This window comes from Tachyglossus aculeatus, chromosome 4 (assembly GCF_015852505.1).
Source record: "Tachyglossus aculeatus isolate mTacAcu1 chromosome 4, mTacAcu1.pri, whole genome shotgun sequence".
NCBI classification, from domain to species: domain Eukaryota; kingdom Metazoa; phylum Chordata; class Mammalia; order Monotremata; family Tachyglossidae; genus Tachyglossus; species Tachyglossus aculeatus.
Window position 1 is genome coordinate 137,331,958 of NC_052069.1, and position 26,041 is coordinate 137,357,998.

Consider the following 26,041-nt stretch of genomic DNA (forward strand, 5'->3'; position numbering starts at 1 on the left):
CCTGCCAAGAGTACAAAACTTTTTGAAATTTAGATCTGACTGCACTGTGAAATAATCAGAATACCCTCTATTAAGAATAGCTATAACTCTTTGTATATTGGGGGAAACCAGTTATTTACAGGTCAAATCTAAGGGGCAATGCCAGGAGAGCTTCTTAGGTGAACAGACGTCTACTCCCGATCTTACTGCAATTACAACCCAAGGTGTACAAACTAGGCCAAAAGTTTAGTCTTTATAATGCATATAGTAATTAAATACCGGTATTCAGATTCACTACATGAATGCACAATTCAATGGGGGTTGAATTTAAAAGCCAAATGCATCATTCACCTTAGAATCGGACTCCTTAATCAAAGCCATAAATACCGCTTCCTGAAAAAAAAAAAAGAGACATAAAAATATTGCAGGCTGAAGATGTAACTGCTCAACTTCACACAGTCATTTAACCTATAAATTATTTAAACTTTCTCTTCAGCTGAAAACAGAATTCCATCCATACTATACTTAACTAGTGCTCCCAATCAGTGGAGAGGGGAAGACATGAAACTCAGGAAAAGTATCTTGTCAAAATAATGCAAGACTCAACCTTCCTACCTCAGGCTCAGCCTACAACTCTGCTTTAAAGCAGACAAAGGGTACAAACAGTACTGGGAGAGTCTAAAAGCTAAAACAGACTGGTTGGGGATCGGGGGGAGCCAAAATACACAAGTGCTATGGACCAGGCAGAGCCAGCATGCAGAGTAGTTGGGATCCAAGGATTATTTGGAAAGCAATACAAGCTGGAAGAGAAAAATGAAAAAAAAAAAACCCAACAAACTGACAAGGAAAGAAAAGAATCATAGATCTGCTCTAAATCTGGCAAGCAAACATTGGTTTTTCAGAACTTTAAAACCAAAATTTTCTATCTCGGAAAGACAGCCCCAAGTATTTCCACCCAGAGACTGAAATCAGTGGGTTTGCCCAACATGGACCATGGAACCGTGCCTCCCGACCCCCAAAATCTCTCCGTGCAAGGATAAAAATGGCTCCTGGCCAAAGGGGGTTTCCAGTGAAATGATTGAGAATTTGGCCAGAAACCAAGAACTGGGAACTGGAGCGGGGGAAGGAGCAGGAGCACAACTCTACAGGCAGACCTTTTTTGAGGTAGGCCTTTCCCGCTGGAGGGTTCATTCATTCATTCAATCGTATTTACTGAGCCCTTACTGTGTGCAGGGCACTGTACTAAGCACTTTGGTCAGCTCCTGCTTCTCATGTGGGAGCATACTTGGAAGCTGGAATTTTCAGGGGGAAAGGAAGAGGTCTCCAGGTAATCCAGGAATGGGGATTTGGCTCTTCCCCCGACTCCCTCACTCGATGTTAGAGTGACCCGCAACAGACAGGCTGCATCACACTGGCTGCAGGAAAAACCCACTGGAAATGCTGAAAACCAAACCGGGGGACTGAATTTATGTGGAAACCTAAAGAGATCTCCCAATTCTAGTAAATCCCACAGCTCTGGCAACCCCAATTCCCTCCTACCTTATCTCTTATATCAGTGTTTTCCGGTGCCAAGCTTACGGAGAGCTGACTTCCATCGACAGACATTGGGAAGCAGGTATAAAATTTAACCATGGAGTCTGCAGATTTCCTACTGATTTCCATATATGCCTTTCAAAGGAGGGACAAATGTCAAGTATCGGTTAAAAATAAAAAATCACCCAGAGAAACATTATATGATTATCCCGGAAAAGCCATGTCTAATGAAGATGTTGACAGAAGAACATTTCAGCAGGCAAAATTATTCTTTATTGAGAATGCAATTGTATACGGAGGAAAGGTCCTGGTTCCAGAAGTCAGAGGACCTGTGCTCTTATCCTGGGACTTGCCCGCTGCGGGACTCTGGTCAAGTCACATAGCGTCTCTGTGCTTCAGATTCCTCATCTGGAAAATGGGGGCTAAATACGGTTTCAACTGTTTCCTGATAGGAGGAATCCATAAAAGGCTCCAACTGGCTCATCTCTCTGACCTTACACTCCCCGGCTTTCCAAGCCCATTTTACTCCTGCTCACCCGTGCTGGCTCTCTCTAGCTGCACCCCCACCTCTATACTTAGAGATTTTGGTCTTGAGCCTTCTATAAGAAGGCACCACCTTCAGAAACCCTACCCTGAGATCTGAAAATATGCTCAGCCAGCTCTGAGGAGACAAGTTTGGCTGGTAGGAAGGAAGAGTTGGGAGAAGGGTTTGAGGATGAGGTAAAATTTTCTTGCTGATCACTGTCTTACCCCTGATCAATTGCTGGTAATTACTGAGCCCTTACTGCATATACACCTAATAATGATGATGATGATAATAGTAGTACTTGTTAAGGGCTTAATATTTACCAAGTACTGTTATAAGTAATAATAATAATGATGGCATTTGTTAAGCGTTTACTAAGCACTGTTCTAAGCACTGGGGGGGATACAAAGTGATCAGGTTGTCCCACGTAGGGCTCACAAGCTTAATCCCTATTTTACAGATGAGGGAACTGAGGCACAGAAAAGTGAAGTGACTTGCCCGAGGTCACACAGCAGACATGTGGCGGAGCCGTAATTCAAACCCATGACCTCTCACTCCCAAGCCCGGGCTCTTTCCACTGAGCCACGCTGCTTCTCTAAGTGCTGGGACAGACACAAGATAATCAGGTTAGGCATAGTTCCTGTCCCATGTGGGGCTCCCACACTAAGTAGGAGAACAGGTAATGAATCCCCATTTTACAGATGAGGAAACTGGAGCCTAGAGAAGTGACTTGTCCAAGGTCACACAGCAGACGAGTGGCAGAGTCGGGACTAGAACCCAAGTCGCCTGACTCCCAATCTTGTGCTCTTTCCACTAGGCCATGATTCTTGTAACATCTGATTCTAATACTGGCTCAGCATGTCTGTATATATTTGGTAACCTGCTATAAGTGGCTTTATATTTACATTCTGATACGCTAACTATATGCATATGTTTTAACAGTTCATTTTTCCCTGTACAGACATAGAACTTCAAGACAGGCAACTGGCTTTTTATTCATTTTTCTCTCCGTAAACCGCACCAGGTACCCGAGAGCCTGACCGCCCCGTAACCCCACACTGCCATTTTCAGTACTTGGAACTGGTTTAATTTTAGCCTCCTTGACTTGCAACCCTATGAACATTCTATAGAGCACATTAGGCATCATGAATGATTCTCCTATGAACTATGGTTTTTTTTTTTTACTTACCAGCCAAAAATAATACCACTCTAGGAATCCTTTTTATATAAACCCCTTCCTCCAATTCATACATTCTGCAAGCTTCTTGGCCTCATGTGGCTACACGAAAATGTGAATCAGATAAGGTCAGTCTCCTCATACCTTTTTATGAGTCGACATAATTAAAACATCTTTCAATCCACCAAATGGCTTTGCTAGGTTAGAAACTTCTTCTATGGAATATCCTTTTTCCGGCAAATTTGAAACAACGACCACACACATATCAAGTTCCTGCTAATAAAATCAAAAGGAAGCAAAATGTCAAGTAATGGTTAAAAAAAAAAATCACCTAGAGAAACATTACGTGATTATCCTGGCAGAGCTACATCCAATGTAGACAGTTATTGGAGAACATTTCAGCAGGCAAAATTATTATTTTTTATTGAGAATGCTACTTTACACAGAGGAAAAGGCCTGGTCCCGGAAATCAAAGGACCTGTGTTCTCATCCTGGCTCTTGCCTGCTGTGGGATTAATCTCCTGAAACCACTACTATGACTATGGTACATTTTCAGTGACATGTAACAAGAATTGTTTTAAGTGCTCGGGTAGAAGCAAGTTAATCAGGTCTGACACGGTCCCTATCCCACATGGGGCTCACAATCTATTTACCACAGTCCAGTTCTAGTTCGAGCTTTGGTCTAGACTAGCTGTTCAAGGAAAATGCTGCTTTCTACAGCACATTCCCGCAAAGAGCAGGCTTTTACCAAAAGTACTCCTTTTTATCATAAGCTTGCCAACCTAAACCTAAGGATTAAAGCGGTCACTGTAATTGAACAACTGATTTATTTACCGTTGTCCACATTAACGCTACAAGGATGGAGCTGCTGTTCAAAACTCCTGTGCCGTGTACCAGGAGTTTGTGCACAATGTCCAGAAACAAAAGGAGCAGGGAATAAGTTGACCCAAAGCTTCAGTAAAGAGCGGTGGGGGTGTGGCCAGGGAGAGCGATCACTATCTTTCCCCCTTCTTCTCCAGAGTACCTCTGCCAGTCTGTGAGTTTGTTGTGGGCAGCAATGTGTTGCTATACTGTATTCTCCCAAGTGCTTAGTACAGTACTTTGCACACAGTAAGCGCTCAATAAATATGAATGAATGGAGGGAAGACTTCTCCCCCAAAATCAGATCTCTGGCCTCACCCTCCCCAAACTGCCCCACACCCATTCTCTTTCTTACTACCCCTCCTTCCGACTTTCACGCTTCCCGTCCCTGCTGCTCCACCATCTGATGAAAACAAACAGTCTAGTGTTGAAGTGAGTCGGCCTGTTGCTGAGCAAACATTCCCTCCGTTAATAAATAAAGCATGAGCTAGCCCCAAAAACACCCCCTAAAAATGATGACCAAATGAGTTCTGCTCTAAGCGGGCTGGGGAACTTCTAAGGTGGGGAAGGCGAGAGAGAAGAGGATCAGAAGACCAGGTCTATAGAAAGGCTGTGAGATGGAAAAAGATACTCAAAAGGGTAATAGGGCTTCCTTCTCTAGAAAGGTCTGCCGTCTGAACTGAATTTCTAGTTCCCTAGTTTTCAACCTGACAGCGTGATTATCCACGTGAGGTTCTCTGCTGGAGAACACGTTCCTGTGGGAGAACTTTTCTCCTAAGGCTTGGACCCACATTTAGTGTGGCTTAGTGGAAAGAGCACAGGCTTGGGAGTCAGAGGTCGTGGGTTCTAATTCCAGCTCTGCCACTTGTCAGCTGTGTGACCTTGGGCAAGACACTTAACTTCTCTGTGCCTCAGTTACCTCATCTGTAAAATGGGGATGAAGACCGTGAGCCCCATGTGGGACAACCTGATTACCTTGTATCTACACCAGCGCTTAAAACAGTGTTTGGCATATAGTAAGCACTTAAATACCATAATTATTATTATTATTACTGTCAAATTTTCTGAAGTTGGACTTATGCCTAAAAATCCTTGATTCTCAGGGAGTCTTTCTTTGCTATTGCCTGGGCCTAGTAGAAAGATCATGGGGCAGAGTAAGGAGAACTGGGTTCTACTGTCAGCTCTGGCACTTGTCTGCCGTAAGACCTGGGCAAGTTATTTAACTCTTCTCTGCTTCCACTTCCTCATCTATAAAACGAGCACAGAATACCTATTCCCTCTCCCTCCGACTGTGAGTCTCGTGTGGGCAGGGACTGTGCCCAAGCTGATTTTCTTGCAACTACTCCAAGACTAGGCACAAAGTCCTTAATAAACCTCATCATCATCATCATCATTTACTCTTTCTTAGCTATGGGCTCACGGCCTGGCAATATCTCCTTTCCCAAAAGATATACTTTTGCCATTGTGAAGAACCCAAACAGAACTGGTTAACGTAAGAGAGAAGCAGTTTGGCTCAGTGCAAAGAGGCTGGGCTTGGGAGTCAGAGGTCATGAGTTCTAATCCCGGCTACGCCACTTGTCAGCTGTGTGACTTTGGGCAAGTTAACTTCTTTGTGCCTCAGTTCTCTCATCTGTAAAATGGGGATGAAGACTGTGAGCCCCACGTGGGACAACCTTGACTACCTTGTATCCCCCCCAGTGCGCAGAACAGTGCTTGGCACATAGGAAGCACTTAACAAATACCAACATTATTATTATAAAATACAATGACTGACCTTAGTGGCCGGTTCTACATTTTCATTGGTCTCTGCACCTGCTTTTTGGGGAAGAAAAAAAAAGACAAGTAAAGATTAAGCAAATGTATACATCTGTCATATAAACCATAAAATGTGCTCTATACATGTTTGAAAAAGTGCAATTCTATAAAAATTATAAAAAAAGATTTGCAAACTAATTTTACCTTAATAAAGGCTTTTTGTTTTGTTCTCTCTCAAAATGAATTTTTAAACATAATCCTAACCTTGAGGATGCCTTAGAATTTACAGATTTACAGACTGACCCCTTACTGTGTGCGGAAGATTGTACCAGGCGCCTGGGAAAGTACACTATAGTAGAGGTAGTAGACGGGATTCCTGCCCTAAAGGAGCTTACAGTCTACAGGGGGAGTAACCTTGCCATACCTGGAAGTTGAGAGCCCACCTCCATTTACAAATATCTGCTGCACAAAACAGACATCTAGCATCATTTGAGCCAGGTGAGAGTCACAACTTTCTAGGAATTTACCCGAAGCACTTTATCCCTGCTGCTAGATGCTTTTATTTCTCTACTACCCTTGGTTTTTGGTATTCCCTCCATGAAGTATTTCTATTCGGTACACTTGGAGGTAGGCTAACAAAATCCAACTCAAGCCAAACATGAATTGGAAATAACCAAAACGGCGAGTTATTTACCTTTGTCTACTAGAGTCCCCACTGGTTTGTTAGAGTCACAGGAGGCTAGGCCAGCCGGCACAAGATTCTCTTTGATAAACAAAACAAACAATGGGAGATTATTGTATTTTACATGAGCCAGATTTTGTTTAAGGAGGCAGGGGCAACAGTACAAAGTATTTCAAGCTTACCTGGTCCTGTAGTGGGCTTTAGAGATTCCTTAGCTTTGAGATCTGTCTTCTTCATTTCTGGAATCTTCTTTTGACCTGGTTTTACAGTCAAAAAGGACAGAGCAGTCGGTTCTACAACACAGCCTCAGTAGAAGCTTGTTTAAACCTTTAACAGGCAATGGGTTTACTGTATTCAGGAGCAGTGCCTGGGACTAGCACCTCAGGACTACTACCATTGAGTTTAGCAAAGCAAACTTTGGGTGGACTTAACTGCCTGAAAAAGGGCTCTGGTGCTTGGGGTACATCAGGGAACCAAGGGTAGAAGAGGCTTTAGGGGGTTATCTAATGCAGCTCTTCTCTTCCCTTCCCCAGCTCACGTTCAGGGAGCGCTTCATTTCACAAACAGATGAGAATCAAGTACCCGAAACATGTGTACCATCTGGCACAGCAATCAGTTTAAGAAACAGCAGAAGGCAGAATTCGGGGGTGGCGGAAGGGGAAGGGTAGGAAACGCAGGCCTGTGGGAGGGTGAGAAAGATGCAGCCAATCTGTATGCGGCCAATGGGGGGAAGCCTACCCAGAGCCCCAGAAGTACACAAAGCACTTCGGTCACATTAACCTTTCTCTCCCTAAATCAGCCATGGTCAGTGTCATTTCAGGAACCCAGCTCACTAAGTGTTTTGCCCTGCTAGTGGTCAACTTGCCTGAACTGCCCTCATCTGGAAAGCTAAGTCTGGATTCAATGGCGGGGAGGAGGCAGCATGTGTGAGCCTGTAGGTGTGTCTGTGCAGCTTTAAGATAATTGTTACCAATCAACCAATACGACTTATTGAGTGGTTACTGTGTGCTTGGGAAAGTACAATAATAATGATGGTATTTGTTAAGCACTTACTATGTGCAAAGCACTGTTCTAAGCACTTGGGGGATACAAGGTGATCACGTTGTCCCACGTGGGGCTCAGTCTTAATCCCCATTTTACAGATGAGGTAACAGGCACAGAGAAGTTAAGTGACTTGTCCAAAGTCACACAGCTGACAATTGGCAGAGCTGGGATTTGAGCCCATGACCTCTGACTCCGAAGCCCGGGCTCTTTCCACTGAGCCACGCTGCTTCTCTAAACTCACCCTACTTAACTTAAAAAAGCCGCCAGGATAAGGTGAGATATTACAAAACTTACCAGTCGATGCCAGGGAAGTCATAGATTTAACCGTCTTTAAAATGCCTGTATCCTTTCTAGTTGGAGGAAAGGAAAGAATGTTATTACAGCAGAGTTACTGCTTTATTTTCACACATTTGAGGAAGTTTGGGCCATTGACCAGAGGTATTCTACTGTAGTTTAAAAGGGGCAGAATGAAGCGCCTGAATATTGCCCACTGAATCCAGGGTATCCGGCTGGATGGCATCCCCAACTAGACCCCTCCAATCTGGCCCTGGAGGTGGACTCCGAGCTGGTGTACTGTAAAGTAATTTATTCCCCCTTGGACTGCTCATTAAAATTTTTTCCACAGACTTCCTCGAAAAGATTCCCTCTAATTCAGATCACTTACTTTAAAATCGGTGCAAAGTCTCTTATTTGGGAAGTAACTGTATCCGCATCCATTCTGATCTGTAAATAAACGGACATGAGGCTTATGATACTCCCTTCATTTGAAAACTGAAAACACCCGCCTCTATTTAAAAATGGAAATAAAGACTCTTGCCTCTCCACAGATTCTGTCACCCAATAACATCACAAAATCGGGGATTGTATCCCCACTCCCGTTGGACGCTGTGAGAGTACGCTCCCATCCCACAGAAGGGCGGGGCCGCTGAGTCACCAGGAACTCTAGGGCTTCCTGGGGGCCTGCCCCATTCAGAGAGACATCCCTACTCCTGTTCTCCATCCCTTTGCCCACCATTTCAGTAGAGATATTTAAACAGTACTGTGATTGCGCTGGGGAGCTAGTAAGTACACTTGCCCTACTTGATTCCCCGAGAAGGTCTGTGGTCCCGGGTCTCTCTGAGGGCATAAGTTAATACACACGGCTGAGCCCCGGCCCACCGGGCTACTCCAGACACGCTGGGCCCCAGTATCATTCCGAAGGACTCCCCGGTGTCCTTTTATTTTGGAAATCCTTATGCTCCACTTTCACCTGTCTGCTGCCCATTTGGCTCAAGTGGCGGCGGCAGCAGCAGCAGCAGCTGTTGCCAAGCAGTGGGCAGGGAACATATCTGCTTACTGTTATACTGTATTCTCCCAAACACTTGGTACAGTGCTTTGCAGACGGTAAGTGCTCAATAAACACGACTATGGCATGACTCATTTCCTCTCTACTTCTTGGCAGAAAGGAACCCCAATGATGCCCCATTTCGGAAAAGACTCTGCAGCGGATGCCCCAGGGGTGGAGCGTTACCTGGGCTGGAAGAGCCAGCAGCGTCTTCTTTCCCGCCGCCCACATTTTGACACGTCTCCCCTTGACCAGGACCGGCTCGGTTTCGCTGAACTTGACAGCTGCCGTCACCGCCTCCTTAAAATGCATTTCCAAGTAGGCCTGAAATGAGAGCCACGTTCACTTACAACTAAAAAACACGATGAGTGTTTTCGACGGGCATGGCCTCACCACCATTTGGTTACTGGAGGGAGCCAACAGACTGGGAGATTGACAATTGTGGTGATTCTTAAGCGCTCATCTATGTGCCACTCACTGGCGTAGATATGATCAGATGAGGTGCAAGCCTCGGTTTCACAGTCTAGAGGGAGAACAGGCACTTAACCCACATTTTGCAGAAGACGAAACTGAGGTATGGAGCACGATCAAAAAGCAGGCAAGTGGCATATTGGATTATAGAAATTTCCACCATTCTAGTATTCAAATTATGGCAGACCTATCCTAAAACTTCCAAACTGGGGAAATAAAGCTGGAGGCAATGGTATCTGTTTTTGGATTTTAGAAAAGCCCAGACCCTCGACAGCTTAGGTGCTACAAGAAGGAATGTGTTCCGCTTTAATGAATGTTACATTTGATAAAGCAGTTTTGGGTCTTCCATGCAGTTCTGCTATCAGATACTTCTGTTTTTGGAGAAGTGATAAAAATTTGCCTCTCAAAATTCAATTTGTTAATTGGAAAACCCATTTTACTATATGAATATATAAACCCAGACTTATTTTTAAATATTTTTGTAGTTTTCAAACTTGAGTCAACTGTACTTACTGCAAGTATGGAGAATTACGAGCACTCATTCATTCATTTTCAATCGTATTTACTGAGCGCTCACTGTGTGCAGAGCACTGTACTAAGCACTTGGGAAGTACAAATTGGCAACATATAGAGACAGTCCCTATCCAACAACGGGCTCACGCTCAACATATAAGCTGTACTAAAGTTTTCTTCTGGTAACATCATTAATTTGGAGAGTCTAAATATGAACTGAATCAGAAATTCGAAATATTTTGATCAGTATATCCAAAGTGAGAGAGCCAAAGGGAAATGGCCGTCTTAAACCACCCCATGATTTAGAATCTAAAAATCTGGCAAATGCCACGTTATCCTTAAACTGCTTACCTCATTTCTCGATGGAATAATCAGGAGATCACTGACTTTTCCAAATGGCTGGACTAATTTTTTTATATCCTGTTCTGTGTAGCCATCATCTGGTAAGTCCGATATATGAATTACTGTACCACAATTCATGAATTTGTCCTGACAAACCTGTCAGATAGGAGAGAAGGGTTAATTCCTGTTCTTCTGGATTGCAAGTCCCTTGCTGGCAAGGATCATGTCTAACCAACTCTACTCTCCCAGGCGCCATGCCATGCAATCAGTATCACTGATTTTTAGGGTTGCACCTATTGAACTCTCCATGCCCCTAGTAGGCCTCTCCGTGGAAACCAAAGGTTGCCCCTTCATTCATTCCCCAGACGGGCCCTTAACCCATGACTCAGGGAGAATGAGAAGCAACATGGCCTAGTGGATACAGTGTATGGGCCGGGGAGCCAGAAAGACCTGAGTTCTAATCCCGGCTCTGTCACTTATCTGCTGTGAAACTTTGGGCAAGCCACTTCATTTCGCTGGGCCTCAATGACCTCATCTGTAAAATGGGGACTGAAACTGTGAGCCCTATGTGGGACATGGACATGTCCAACCAGATTAACTTGTACTGACCCCACAGCTTAGTGCCTAGGACCCAATAAGCACTTAACAAATACTATTTTTTTAAAAAAAATGACAACATGAGTGACTTTACATTCGTTTCTACACTGTTGACTACTTGTCCAGTGGTCTGTTTCAGGTCATTCAGGCAGAACAAAAGACAACATCTTCCAAAAAAAAAAACAACAAAAAAACCACATTCTCAAGTGATAAAGGTGGACAGGTCACGCCTACAAAAACAGTAAGGCGACTTGGCAGATGGGGTGAAAAAGAATTCGAACTATGTAGATAGCCACTTTATTTCCAAAAATGTGTTTTTATTGCAGAGAAGAGCTGATTGGGCACTAACCTCCTGATCGGGTGGCCAGGGCTCAGGTAGCCACGTGACCTTTTTCATTTATTCTTTCACTCGATAGTATTTATTGAGCGCATACAGTGTGCAGAGCACCGTACAACAATAAACAGACATAGTCTCTGCCTACAAGCTCCACAGTAGAGAAGGGGACAAAGAAGAGTGGTTGGGGACTGTGTGCTCTGGTTTCCATTTTCAAGTGGAATGTCCCATACAAAATCTGACACAAACTCTGAGAAAGGTAATCAGTCAATCAATGGTATTTATTGAGCATTAACTATGTGCAGAGAACTGTACGAAGCACTTGGACGAGTGTGATACAGCAGAGTTAGGAGACATGTTCCCTGCCCACAATAAGCTGGCAGTGTAGTGGGGAACAAATACAATAATAAATAATAATGATGGCATGTATTAAGTGCTTACTATGTGCAAAGGACTGTTCTAAGCGCTGAGGAGGTTACAAGGTGATCAGGTTGTCCCATGGGGGGCTCACAGTCTTCATTCCCATTTTACAGATGAGGTTACTGAGGCACAGAGAAGTGAAGTGACTTGCCTGAAGTCACACAGCTGACAATTAGCGGAGCAGGGATTTGAACCCATGACCTCTGACTCCAAAGCCCGTGCTCTTTCCACTGAGCCACGCTGCTTCTCTTCGTTTTCTGGTCATAACGAGTGGGCTATAAGAAACCTATTCATTCCTGCGACACAGAGAACCCCCATTATGACACCAATTTCACTAGGCCTCGCTACTTTGAAATGACTTATTTTTTAAAGTTTTTTAAGTTTTTTAGAAGTTTTTAAAGTTTTTAAACAGAAGTTTTACGGAGACGGGCCCTTTCTTTTAGGATGAGGTAACCTGAAAAATTGTAGTTTTATTTTCTAAGACATGAAACTGTAACAAACTACGAGTCACAAATACACTTTGGGGGCTAAGGGGGTGGGGTGGAGAGATCTGGAGAAAAATCCTTTTCCTCTCCATCTAAACTGCTAACATGTTAATCTAATCATTTATCCTACCCCACCTTGATTACTGCATCAGCCTCCTTGCTGACCTCCCTGCCTCTCCCCACTCCAGCCCCCACTTCACTCTGCTTCCCGGATCATTTTTCTACAGAACTGTACGGCCCGTGTTTCCCTACTCAAAAAACTCCTCTATGCCAACCTACTCACTGCACCTCCGTCACTTCTATCTCACCGCCACCTTCTTGCACACATCCTGCCTCAGGCCCGGAACGCCTTTCCACCTCATATCCAACGGACAATTACTGTCCCCTGCTTCGAAGCCTTATCAAGGGCACATCTCCTCCGAGAGGCCTTCCCATACTAAACCCCCCTTTCCTCTTCTCCCACTTCCTTCTGCGCTGCTCTGACTTGCTCTCTTTATTCAACCCCTCTCCTAGCCCATGCTCACCTGTAATTTATTTATATTAACGTCTGTCTTCTTCTCTAGACTTCAATAGCAATAATAATAGTATTTGTTAAACACTATGTACCATACACCGTACTAAGCGCTGGGGTGGATGCAAGCAAATCGGGTTGGACACAGTCCTTGTCCCACATAGGGCTCACAGTCTTATTTCCCATTTTCAGATAAGGTAACTGAGGCACAGAGAAGTGAAGTGACTTGCCTAAGGTCACACAGCAGAAAAGTGGTGGAGTTGGGATTAGAACCCATGACCTTGTGACTTCCAGTCCCATGCCTATCCACTATGTCATGCTGCACTCGTAGTGGGCAAGGAATGTGTCTGTTTATGATTGTATTGTACTCTCCCACAAGCTTAGTACAGTGCTCGGCACACACTATGCACTCAATAAATAAGACTGACTGATTGCTACTGTTAAATTGTTGTGGCACCTACCACCCCTCACTCCATCTACCTGCGTGAGGAAAAACCAAACATGTACTAGTTTGCATCGACAGCAGAATGGAAAATTAAAAATACCCACCTGGCTTAGAGAAATCTTGCCTTTATTGGACATCACGTGATTTTTCGGTGGGCTGGGATTTTCAGGAATCCTTGAGTTCAGCTCTTTCTGCACGCTCCTAGCAGGAACTGGAACTTTTGTCAGCCCGGCATGGTAGGGGGTCTTCTGCGTGTCAGACTGGGCTTTTTCAGCAGCTCGAAGGTTTTTCTGCTTATTAAACTCTGCCACAAAGCCATGCCCCAGACTTTGCACGACAGCTTCCAAGGCAGCTTTTTTGTCTGGGGGAGAAAAAGGGAAGCTCTTTGAGTTGAAAAAGAACAGGTGGCAAAACTCTGAAGAACATCTGCGACCATTATCGCCGTCCCACGGGACTTACGATCTTGTCTGAAGAGCGTGAGGCTCCATACCGTGTCCACAGTCAAATGGATGTTGTCCCTGACCCCTAAGAGGGTTAGTCACTTTATACGGACGATGTCGACTGAGTTAACAGGCATATATAAAGGGAGCTGACAAAAAGCAAATGAGCACGTAAATCAGAACACCATATCGGGTTTGTGGGAGTGGATGAATTTCGCCTGGCAACCGAGGAGTTTTGCCAGAAGAGGGAGTTAAAGGATTTCTGTAGAGAGATAAGGGAGGTTTCAGGGAAGCCACGACTCTTCAACTCATCAATCAAGGTTTCCCAGGAGGTGGGATTTCAAGAGCCGAACGGAGGGACAAGGACATCTACATCAAGCGCACAGGACAGTGCTCTGCGCACAGTCAGTGTTCAGTCGATACCACGGATTGACTGGCCAGCTGGAGAAAGGAATCGTGAAGGTGTCCGTGAGGGGAGCCAGACAGACAGTGGCACACATCCAGGTTTGGCGAGTAACAGGAGAGACGGGTGGCCTCAGGGATAGAAAGAAGGGAACAGGGAAATCGAGACGGTCTAAACATGAAGCACAGGGTGAGGGTCTTCAACCTGATCCTCCAAGGTGCAATTCAGAATCTAAAAACCAATAATGAAGTCTGCCCATCTGTCACTACACTTCGCAGAAAAACAATATAAAGAAAAATTACATTTTCAAAAAAGCTAACAGCTGAACCAGTGGTGCTAAGAAAGAAAATGGAGCTAAGAACCAGAGACTTGTGACCTGGTAACACCCGTAATGATGCAAGGTCATTACCTGAGGCCTCTGCAGAATTGCACATTGTCCACAAGTTCAGGTTTCTAAACTAATCGAACATTTTTCGAAGAGACTGTGTAGCATAAGCAGTGACCTGGAACTCACTACATGCCACATTGTTAATGCAAAACGTGACAAATATTTTATCCTACTAATAAACCCCTAGGAAGATCGTAATTCAAAGGAATAAAACTGTGACCTTGTTAGACCCCGGTCTCCTAAATCACGATACCCCCTTAAAAAAAAAAATCGAGATAAGGAAACTGAGGCCCAATGAATTTAAGTGACTTGCCCAAGGTCGCACAGCCAGCAAGTGGCTGGGCCGAGACTAGAACCCAGGTTCTGACTCTTAGTCCTATGCTCCTCCCACAGGGACATGCTGCTTTCTCATATTTCACAATTAAGATCTCAAAGCAGCGTAGTCTAGAAGGAGGGTGGACTAGTGGATACAGCACAGGCTTGGGAGTCAGAAGGACCAGGGTTCTGAGCCCATCTCCTCCACTTATCTGCTGTTTGGCCTTGGGTGTGTCACTTGACTTCTCTGGGCCTCAGTTACCTCATCTGCAAAATAGGGATTTAAGATGGAGAGCCCCACCTGGGACAAAGACTGTGTCCAACCTGATTAGCTTGAATCTCTCTCAGAGCTTAGTGTCTGGCACATAGTAAGCACTTAAAACACCATAAAAAAAAAACAAAAACCCAAACCGAAACCTTCGCTTCAGCGTGCACGGTTCACTGGTCGCGAAAGCAAGCGATGAGTGTAGAGCGTTTGGCTCTACCGTGAGGGGAGAACAGAAATTCAAGTGCAAAATCAAACAATTAGGTCCCCTGTTCTGAGGCAATGGGATCTTCTCCCGGTTGCTTTCTCACCTGGAGATCTGACGGCTCGCTTAGATGACCAATCAGTGCTGGCGGACCTCTGGGGCCTCGGACTGCACCTGAGTGGATTCCTCGATCGCTGCGGTGATTTGGACCTGTGTCTGGGGCTAAAACGGTGCGACGGCCTTGGACTCCGGCTCCTGGCTCTATTCTGGCCATAACGACAGGGGCTCCTAGACTGGGAGCGGTGGAATTTATGACCTGAGCTCGATCCCCTAGAGTGTCTAGGGCTGGAGCTGGTTGAGTCGCAATGTCTCTTTGGAGTCTGATTCTCTTTCCTCTCTCCATCATTCCTATGAAACAGAGGAACAGTGCAATAAAACAAGCAATCAAAAGAAGGTACTGAGCTCTGGCTAGAGCACTCTAGTAAACATTTGGGAGCATACAGGAGTTAGACATGAACCGGGTGCTTCCAATCTAGCAGGGAAGACAGGCATTAAAATAACTTACAAGTAGGAGGAAGGAGGAAAAGGGGATATATTCCTTTCCCTCATTGAACTCACATATTCAGCCTTTTACTAAATCCCATTGGTTGAACCTTTACAGCATTACTAAAAATCCACCCTTTACTCTCCATCAAAACTGCTATCACATTAATCTAACTACTTATCTTAACCCAGTGTGATTACTGCATCAGCCTACTCGCTGACCTCCCTGCCTCCTGTCTCCCCACCCCACTCCAGCCCATACTCCACTACGCTGCCTGGATCATTTTCCTACAAAACCGCTTAATCCATGTTTCCCCCATCCTCAAGAACCCACCCACCTCAGCATCAAAAAGAAACTCCTTCACTTAATCTCCCCTGCCCCCTCCTACCTCACCTCACTGCTTTTCTACAACCCAGCCCACACATTTCGCTCCTAAAGTGCCAACCTACTCACTGTACCTCAATTTTGTCTATTTCACCATTGCCGCTGACCTCTCGCCCACAGCCTGCCTCAGGTTTAAACACCCTCCCTCTTCATACCACTCTCCCTCACTTCAAAGTCTTATTAAAAGCACATCTCCTCAAACAGACCTTCCCTGACTTAGCCCTCATTTCCTCTTCTCCCACTCCTTTCTGGGCCACCTTTGCACCCTTTATTCACCCCTCCGTCAGTCCCACTGCACTTATATTCACATCCATTATTTATGTGAATGCCTGTTTCCCTCTCTCTATTTATGTGAATGTCTGACTCCCTCCTGGTGGGCAGGGAATGTGTCTACCAAATCTGTTGTACTGTACTCTCAGAGGAGCAGCATGGCGTAGTGAGTAGACAGAGCTCAGGCCTGGGAGTCAGAAGGTTCTAATCCCAGCTCCGCCACCACTTGTCTGCTGTGGGACCTTGGGCAAGCCACTTCACTTCTCTGGGCCTCAGTTACCTCACCTGTAAAATGGGGATGCAGACTGTGAGCCCTGTGCAGGACAGGGACTGTGTCCAATGCTATTTGCTTATATCCACCCCAACGTTCAGTATAGTGCCTGGCACAAGGTAAGCACTTAAATACCATAATGATTATATTATTGGCCCTGCCACTTGCCAGATGTGTGACCTTGGGCAAGTCACTTAACTTCTCTGTGCTTCAGGGACCGCATCTGTAAAATGGGGATGAAGACTGTGAACCCCACGTGGGACAACGTGATTACCTTATATCTACCCCAGCACTTAGAACAGTGCCTGGCACATAGTAAGTGTTGAACAAATACCAATATTATTATTATCATTACTATATACATACATGTATATAGCATATATAGTATAGCATAACAGGGCTTAAGAAACTGGGAGGTGGCAAGTACCCAAGTATGCAGGTGGCACAGAAGGGGTAGTTGGAGGGTCAATCTGGTCAGAGAGAAAGTAATCAGGGAAGGCTTCCAGGAAGGAGTTGTGATGTCAGAAGGGCTTACGGAAGAAAAACAGACAGGATTTAATGATAGACTTATATTACTCTCCCAAGCACTTAGTACAGTACTTTGCACACAGTAAGCACTCAATAAATATGACTGAATGACTGAATGAATGAATGAGCTGCACGTGGCACTAATCAGAGGCAGCAGTCAAGCAAAGGCAATGACTGGGATGTAGACTTTGGGGACAGGAGAGATGATGTCAAATCGTAGGAGGGAAAGGAAGTGGAGAAGAGGATATGGGACAGAAAATGAGGAGTTTCACTCTGGACATATTGAGCTTGAAGGACAAAAAGGAAGAGATGGTCTGGAGGCTTTACCAACACAGTCACTGAAACCTGTCAGTGGATAAATATGTTTTCCCAAGTTCCTTATTATGGTTAATTATTAACATCTAGGATCAAAAGCCACTGCTTTTTGTTTGATATTTCTCCCCTGAAGTAATCAACCAACTGCCATAAGCACAGCTCCTCTAGACTAGAATCTCCTTTTGGGCAGGGAAACATGCACTGTACACTCCTCAAGGGCTCAGTACAGTGCTCTGCACATAGTAAGCACTTAAAACATACCACTGATTGGTTCACTGCAAGATACCCCTAAAACATTAAAAAAAAATCATCGAACTACTTTTAAGCCGTGCTTATCCCTCCATACATAATTGTCAATACTTTAAAAGGTGTAAGTATCTGCAGCTGATTCTACCACACTTGGCTACTTTATTGTAGAGTGCTCTGCCCAGTAAGCACTCAATAAATATCACTGATTGCTTGACGGTAATTCCCCTAAAGCTTTCAATCTAGGATACTCTATCTTTGTATAGTTTGGGTGTTTTGGTAAATCAAGCAATCAATGGAATTTATCCAGCACTTACTATGTGCAGAGCACTGCACTAAGAGCTCGAGAGAGCACAATACAACAGAGCTAGCTAAAATAAGTGAAAGGAAGGAAGACGCAAATGATTCGGACATTCTCACTGAGAAACTTGCTGAGAGAAGGCACGTTTGACTTGTACATTTAAATGTAAAAAGAAAAGTTCATTTAAGGAATATTGGATGAAGAGGCTAAATAATCCTTGTTATTTTTACTGGTGAAGTCAAGAACTTCTTAGTGAATGGAAATGAGCACCTTCCCACCTCTCCACAATTATAGCAATGTGGCCTACTGGAAAGAGCACAAGCCTGGGAGTTGGCGGACCTGGGTTCTAATCCAGGCTCCACCACTAGCCTGCTGTGTGACCTTGGTCAAGTCACTTCACTCTGTGCCTCAGTAACTGTAAGATGGGGATTCAATATCTGTTATCCCCCCTACTTGGACTGTTAGCTCATGTGGGATGAGGATTGTCTGACCTGCTTGATTTGTATCTACCCCAGGACTCAGAATAGTGCTTTGTCACATAATCTCAATCATCATTCATTCATTCAATCGTATTTATTGAGCGCTTACTGCGTGCAGAGCACTGTACTAAGCACTTGAGAAGTACAAATCATCATCATATACAGACGATCCCTACCCAACAACGGGCTTATAATAATGATAACAAAAACTGTGCTATTCGTTAAGTGCTTACAATGGGCCAAGCACTGTTCTAAAAGTTAAACGGGTTAGACACAGTCCCATAGGGCTCACATGTTCAGAGGAGGGAACTGAGGCCCAGAAGTGAATGACTTGCTCACGGTCATTCAGCCAAGAAGTGGCAGAGCCAAGATTAGAATCCATGACCTCCTGATTCCCAGGCCCGTGCTCTATTCACTATTCCATGCTGATTCTCTGTCAGCACTTAAACACCATAAAAAAATTACCTCAAACAAATGTTCCTCTAACAGCTGACAGCTCAACTACCTCTTACATCCACCCAATTTCCACCTTTGTCCTTTCTCCTATCCTGAGCACTTGGGCACTTACAGGTAGATCTTTCTATAGACACAGAGGCACACATTTATCTCTACATTCCCTTATTTGTTGGTACTCCTTCCTGCTTTTTTCCTCCTTCTTTCACCAGTTTGCCTAGTTTCGTAGCTTTATTCCGTCTCTCCTGTTAAATGGCAAGCTACCTGACAGCAGTGAACAGGTGCCCTGCTGCCGTCAGAGTCCCCCATGGGTACAAGGCACTTGATTCGGTGTCCGGCACAAATCAGGCCCTCAAATATCACTGGGTGAGTGGTGTGAGATGACCCTGCAGGAAAAAAACAAGGCCTAATGGACCCAACCACCCGCAATGGCGGGGTGCCAATAGCAGGACAAGGCGGGAAGAAACGCAGCAGCGAGGCACCCAAGACGGGCAGGGTGGAAGGAGCAGTCAATTGTATTTATCGAGTGCTTACTGTGTGCAGAGCACTGTCCTAAGCGGTTGGGAGCGTCCAACAATAAAACAGACACATTCTTTGCCCACAATGAGCTAACTGTCTAGAGAGGAAGTGCCAAGGAGATTGATGCCAAGTGGCAGGTGACGAAACCTGTCTGCGGAGGCGGGGCTCTGCTGGTCTCTCCCCCACCTCCTGCACAGTGAGGGAAAGATGCAACCGTTGGAGGGCTGGGGGAAATAAAGATGAGTCAATCATATTTACTGAACACTTACTATGTGTGAAGCACTGTACAAAGCACTTGGGAGAGTACAATATAACAATAAGCAGACACATTCCCTGCCCACAACATGTCTATGAGGGAGTGGAGACTTCCCTTTCCCCCTACCCTTTCCCTAGTCATTCTCTCTCCCTCTCTTCAGCCTCCGTGAGCATCCCCTGACCCTTCCCACTCCTCCGTACCATCGGCAGCAGGCTGATGTCAATGGTTCGCAAACACCCGAAACGCAAGTTTCAAATAACCAGCCATTAACTTGCTAGGTTAACAACAGTGTTGGATCTGAGGAATCTTTTAAATAACACCAAGAGAAATATGTTCAGAGCTTCATGCTTTATTTCCAAGTGGGAAGAGGCTTAAGGAAATGGAAACGTCCATCTCTGTTCACAGGACAGGGAACACAGAGGCCAAAGGCAAAGGGAACGCAACACTTAAGCCAGAGAAAAATAATGAAAGCCAGATTTGGCAGAGGAACAAAGGGAAAAAGGGCTTGGCTGCACATAAATATTGATGTAAAGGTCTTAAGTGGTCCTCCTGCAGCTTTGCATTTTTGGGGGGTTAGAAGCAGTAAAATAAATGGCTCAGATAATAACAATAATAATAATAATAATAAAACTGATGGCATCTGTTAAGCGCTTACTATGTGCAAAGCACTGTTCTAAGCGCTCCTCCTGTACCTGATCAGTTAACACCAATGGCACCAACACCCTGTTTCTTCAACCCCTACAGAGGTCACGGCGACTCTACGCTTCTCGCAATCCTCCTCCCGCCCCGCCCCGCCCCCCTTTCCCCATCTCACGGGGACACCTGGCGCGGAAGTCTACAATTCCAGGACTTTTGTTCAACGGGTCAGGGAACCAACAAAAATAACCCTTGCCTCCCCACAAAACAAATATGGATGGTTTCTTACTAGATTGCTTTTGTGAAGGCAACTGTTTGCTGAAGAATAATGGGAAGCAATCTGATAAGTACTTTGCAAAGTTAGTTACCTTCTTAGAAGAACTTCAGGATTCCAGTCAGGATACCTGTGTTAAGAAGAAAACAGCATTATGGAGAAGCACCCGAATTTCTGATTAACAGAGCTAACAGGGAGGGTGTAGATAATTTTTCACAAATTCTTTCTTTTCACATTCTTTTTGACACCACCGAATTAGACATAAGCATCGGGTTTTCTTTCAAAGTAATCTACAAACTAAAAAAAGGTAAACAGACACTTAGAAAAGCCAATTTTCCCCCAGTTCTCAAATATGGTGCATTAGCCCCATTAAAGAAAAGGTCCCAAGTGACACTGAATGTCTAAAAAATTAGTTCTTTTCAATCTGTCCCTCCCCACTCCAATTTCAGGACGAACTAGAGGCTATCAGCCTTCAAGAAGCAAAAGCATCCTTACTGTTGGCGTAATTGTCGGCAGCTCTCGATATGGATAGGGGTGTTCTGATGCTGAATCCAATCCTAATGAAAAGAGGAAGGAGGAAAAACAAGGTGAAATTGGAATATCCCAAATAATGGCACTTATTCCATAGAGCTACAAATGGTTTGTGTCTATGTGTACCAATGGTTAATCCTCACGGACTAAAATAGAAGCCGTTGATTAGCACATGAAAATTAACAACAACAACTGTGGTATTTGTTAAAAGCTTACTGTGTGCCCAGCACTGTACTAAGCAATGGGTAGATACACAAGAAATCAAGTCACATAGTCCCTATCCCACCGGGGGCTCACAGTCTGAGGGGGAAAGGAGAACAGGAATTGAACCCCCATTTTACAGGTAGGGAAACAGGCACAAGGAATTAAAGTGACTTGCCCATGGTCACACAGCAAACAAGTGGCAGAGCTGGGAGGAGAATTCAGGTCCTCTGGCTCCCAGGGCCGTGCTCTTCCCACTAGGCCTTGCTGCTTTTCTTATGGCTTTTATTAAGCGCTTACTATGTGCAAAGCACTGTTCTAAGCGCTGGGGAGCTTACAAGGTGATCAGGTTGTCCCACGGGGGGCTCACAGTCTTAATCCCCGTTTTCCAGATGAGGTAACTGAGGCCCAGAGAAGTTAAGTGACTTGCCCAAAGTCACCCAGCTGACAATTGGCGGAGCTGGGATTTGAACCTATGACCTCTGACTCCAAAGCCCGGGCTCTTTCCACTGAGCCATGCTGCTTCTCTGACAAATTTGACTAGCACCAGAAAGAAGTCCCAGACTCAAAAACCTTTATAACATTTCAACCTCATGGGACGGTCAGTTTTCAAACTTTTTTGTTTTATATGGGAAAGCTACACTACAAGTTCTTATACCACAAACACCTAATTTAGAATCAGGTATTAAGTACAATCTCATTTGCCAACAAACTGCACCATGAGAAAAAAATACTTAAAAACAAATGCCTTAGAGCTACTCAACGTGGGCAATCAACTGTGTTATTTAATGGAAGAAACCCAACGTGGGTGAAACCTATCTAGGGGACCATCCTATTTCCTTGACCAGTGGTGTTTCTAATACACAATTTTAATGTTCTGTTTACCCAATCCTGCCTCGCCCCCCACAAACTCCTAATCTGAATCTCTACCAGGCCCAACTTATTTTGTGTAGCTGTGGGCAGGAAAGTGTACACCAACTCTGTCGCGTTTTACTCTCCCATCTGCTTAGTACAATAAATACCACTGATGGATGGACAAGAAAAACAAGTAATGCATAAAATACTTTTTAAACCTTTCAATGACACATTACAAATGAGAGTATGTGCCTACCTACTTAATGTACACAAACCCAGGGCCACAAAGGATTGAAAAGTACCAGAATTTGGAAGAGAAACCTAAGAAACAATATGATGTGGTGGAAAGAGCACAGGCCTGGGTTCTAATCCTGGCTCTGACATTAGCCTTCCATGTGATCTTGGGAAAGTCACTTCACTTTTCTGGACCTGAGTTTCCTCATCTCTGAAGTGGAGACTTCTGTTCTCTCCCATCTTCGGACTGTGAGTCCCATGTGGGATAGAGCCCACATCTGACCCAATTATCTGGCATCGACCCCAGCACTCAATACAGTGCTCGGCAAGTAGTGAGCTCTCATTAAAATTCCATAAGAATTACCATTAAATCTGGGCCAGCATTAGCCAAGTGCCTTAGAAAGATTTCAGTGGACCTGTTCCGAAGTGGGGCTAAAAATACCGATCCAATTCTCCCAATTCTCTCTCTCTAACTTACTACCAGGGAAGAGGAAGAAGCTTGCATACTACTTCATTTTTAATTGGTTTTAGAGACTTGAAAGCAATGCGATTCATACAAATGCAGTTGCTAAAGTGGAGGAAGCACGCAGTTTCAAAAATGGAAGCAGAACTAAATGTGCCGCGATGATCATCTGTGCTCAGAAAGGGTTCCTGGGAGAGACAGCCTGTTGCAAAAAATAATAATAATAATAAAAAATTTTAAAAACCCAATTTTTTTTGTAGCTCAAATTCCAGAAGTTTAAGTAGTGTGATATTGAAATCAAATTCATTATAATTTAAAATTCTTCTGCTTGACCAACTTTAGCATATGCAGCAAACAGAGTTGACAATCCAGATTGGAGTGCTATTCTTTACAGACAGAAAGCTCACTTGGAAGCCACAGAATCCACACACACTGGACCTCTGTGGGTTTGCTTGTGTGATTTTTTAAAAAATTTTCGTTCTTTAAAAATGTTTACCATCTGAATTCACAGAACAAAGGCAGAAACAGAATCCTGTTTAGGGACAATATGCTGCAGAAACATGAGGCAGGGCAGAGCTCTTTTGAACTCCTCTTAAATTCTCATAAACTTATGAAATTCAACACAAATGAAAGATGTGGTTCAGAAGTTACTGCCGTATCTTTAAGAACCGAAGCACGCTGAGTCAGTAACGATCTACTGTTTAGTGCTACAGAAAGAGACTTAGGCCTTGGTTAAGGAAAGTCTGGAAGCTCTCTACAAAGAAATTGAACATAAATCTTGGGTGACACTGCACTAATAATGCTTTTTCTGGTCAACGAAAGGGAATTTAGGCTTGTGCTTGGAATTGTTCTAAATCTCTGAACCAAATTCACCTCTGGAGAATTTCTAGGCACATACCATTATATTCACTAAAATTCACCCCCAGTTATCTAACTATTCTTAGCAACCCCCGAGTTTTTTGGTTGAAATTATCAGCATATTACAATGTATATGCCACACATACTGGTCTGTTATTAGGACCAGCACAGATAAAATGGGAAGACGGAACCAGCTTCCAAACTTTGAGGAGAAAAGAACAGCGGCCAGAGAAATTGCACTGAGTTAAGTGAATGTGCACAAGAATTCTTTCTGTGGGTTAATTTACTCCAGGGAACATCTCGCCATTCCTCTTCCTATGTACAGGATCTGAGCCCATTCATTTTTCGTTTACCCTTCATTTCATCCAGTTCAACTTTCTCCTTTCAGAGAATTGTTTCTCTTTCTCCAAGTGTAGTCTTATTCTCCATCTTTCCAACACATTAACAGGCACACATACACCCCCATCTTTGATATCTTCTATGAATACCTTCCATAACCTCTTAAAAATACACCAATAACCCATCAGATGTCCACCAGCACAGGAACTGCAGTGTGTATGTACATGTATATTTTCTTTCTCTCTCTCTTGCACACAAACGGCAGAAAGCAGGCTCTCATTCTCCCATTACTTTCACTGCAGTCACTGAGGAAAAGGACAATGTAATATAACCATGCTCTTCAGGCCATCAGAATTCAGACAACAAATATCCTTAGGGTCTACTGACAACCATTCTGACTACCCTGATTACCTGCCCACTCAGGAAAAAACAGGCCCTTTGGTCCTACGATAAAACTGTTTAAAGGGAATATCAACACACCCAAAGCATTCATTCACTAATAAATTTGAAAAGCCAGCAATAAACCCATAACATACTCAGAAGCAGCTGAATGGTAGCAACTTAATTGGAGAAAGGTTTTCGGCCATGGAGTAGTTGCAAAATTAATAGTTGAGCATTTACAACCAAACAGCACTGGCATTCCTGCTTAAAAATTGTATTCTTGCAAGTCAGAGAAAGACTGGCATCCTCCTCAAATAGAGTGCAATAACACGGATTCCCCAAGAGTTTGATTCCAATCTCAAAGGCGTTCTGGGAGCCACTTGACCACGGCGACCCACATCTGCTGGACTTCCAAGTTTGTGGTGTGCTTCAGCCCACTCCCTATCTCCCCCAGAACACATCAGGAAAATGAGTTTATAATGAGTACTTGTTTAGTGGTTTGTTTATTTTTAATCGGAACTGCCATTCCCTTTCTATCCCCCTGCAAAGTTCTGGAGTTGAGGTTTCACCTGTCAAAAATGATTTGAGAACCACATTTTGCATGGTTCTAGTGAGGAGGGAGGGGGAAAAAAAATTTCACCCTCAGGGAGTCGCCTAGTTGGAGTCTCCTGTCAGACTTCGGGCCCAAGAATCTGCACAGGAAGCGATTCTGGTGATCGTGGTTTGTACTGAGCCACTTGTGCTCTCGTTTCCACTGGGGCACCAGACAGATGGGTGGACATACAGTGCACTGTGAAGTGCGTGAGTGGGCTTTGCCCATGCCAGCCGGCTACCGGCAGAACCGGAAACCAGAACTCCAATTCCTAGAACAGGGCTCTTTCCACTGGGAACACCACCAGGTCAAATCATCAATGAGGATGATCAATTAATCAATCAGTCAATGGTCCACTTTCATTTCTGGTTGTTGGCAGGCTAGAAAGTCCTTTGAGGACTGTTCTGTTCTCTTCTTCACTTCCTCATCCAGCTGAGTCTGTTTCTCTGACTACCCATCTTTTCTACTTCAGTCAGGATGTCCGAGTGGAGAGGACATGCTGCCCGGAAGTAGGAAAGACCATCAACCGTTTTTCCAATGAAACAAACCACTCTGTGTGGCAGAAAGGAGGATGGTAAAGCAGTCTTGACGTCGACGTTGCCTCCCGCCGTGGCTCTGATCAGCGAGGTCACTGGCAAGGAGGAATCACTGGAAGGTAATTCCTAAGAGTAGACCTCCGGGACTACAGTTCTTGGAGGTCGTCAGTCTCAACGTCGATTTCGGCAACTATTTCTTGGGAGTCACCTTCAACTTTCAAACCGAAGTTTTCCTTCATGCCTTGGAACTAGTGATCTGAAATCTCTTCAGGACCTCTAGACTGCAAGCTCATTGTGGGCAGGGAACATGCCTACTAACTCAGTTATGCTGGACTCTTCCAAGCACTTAGTACAGTGCTCTGCACACATTAAGAGCTCAAATGTGACTGACTATCTTTTCCTCTTTGTTCCTTAACAAAAACTACCAATCCTTGTTAATTTCTTCCCTGAATTCTCCTTCCATGCCAGGCTCCGCTTCATACTTCTCTAACGTCTTCAGACACAGGAGGCCCTCATATGAATCAGGGACTATCAGGTGCCACTGGGGAAACAACATAATA

The 26,041-nt window shown here is 44.4% G+C and overlaps 1 protein-coding gene across 2 annotated transcripts in view; it reads right to left on the reverse strand.

Moving 5' to 3' along the window:
• Positions 1-26,041, reverse strand: part of ZNF638 (zinc finger protein 638) — a 61,909-nt gene that overhangs the window by 17,436 nt on the left and 18,432 nt on the right. Inside the window, exons 3-16 of one of the 2 annotated variants that reach the window (XM_038744588.1) lie at positions 20,987-21,048; positions 20,586-20,621; positions 15,122-15,423; positions 13,104-13,360; positions 10,217-10,363; positions 9,068-9,205; positions 8,222-8,280; positions 7,852-7,907; positions 6,696-6,770; positions 6,526-6,594; positions 5,851-5,891; positions 3,360-3,488; positions 1,519-1,647; positions 331-372 (exon numbers count right to left, since the gene is read on the reverse strand). In XM_038744588.1, coding sequence (XP_038600516.1) covers positions 331-372; positions 1,519-1,647; positions 3,360-3,488; positions 5,851-5,891; positions 6,526-6,594; positions 6,696-6,770; positions 7,852-7,907; positions 8,222-8,280; positions 9,068-9,205; positions 10,217-10,363; positions 13,104-13,360; positions 15,122-15,423; positions 20,586-20,621; positions 20,987-21,048 — 1,542 coding nt within the window. Of the gene's footprint in view, positions 1-330; positions 373-1,518; positions 1,648-3,359; positions 3,492-5,850; positions 5,892-6,525; positions 6,595-6,695; positions 6,771-7,851; positions 7,908-8,221; positions 8,281-9,067; positions 9,206-10,216; positions 10,364-13,103; positions 13,361-15,121; positions 15,424-20,585; positions 20,622-20,986; positions 21,049-26,041 lie in introns of both variants that reach the window. The other variant, XM_038744587.1, reaches the window with a different exon arrangement.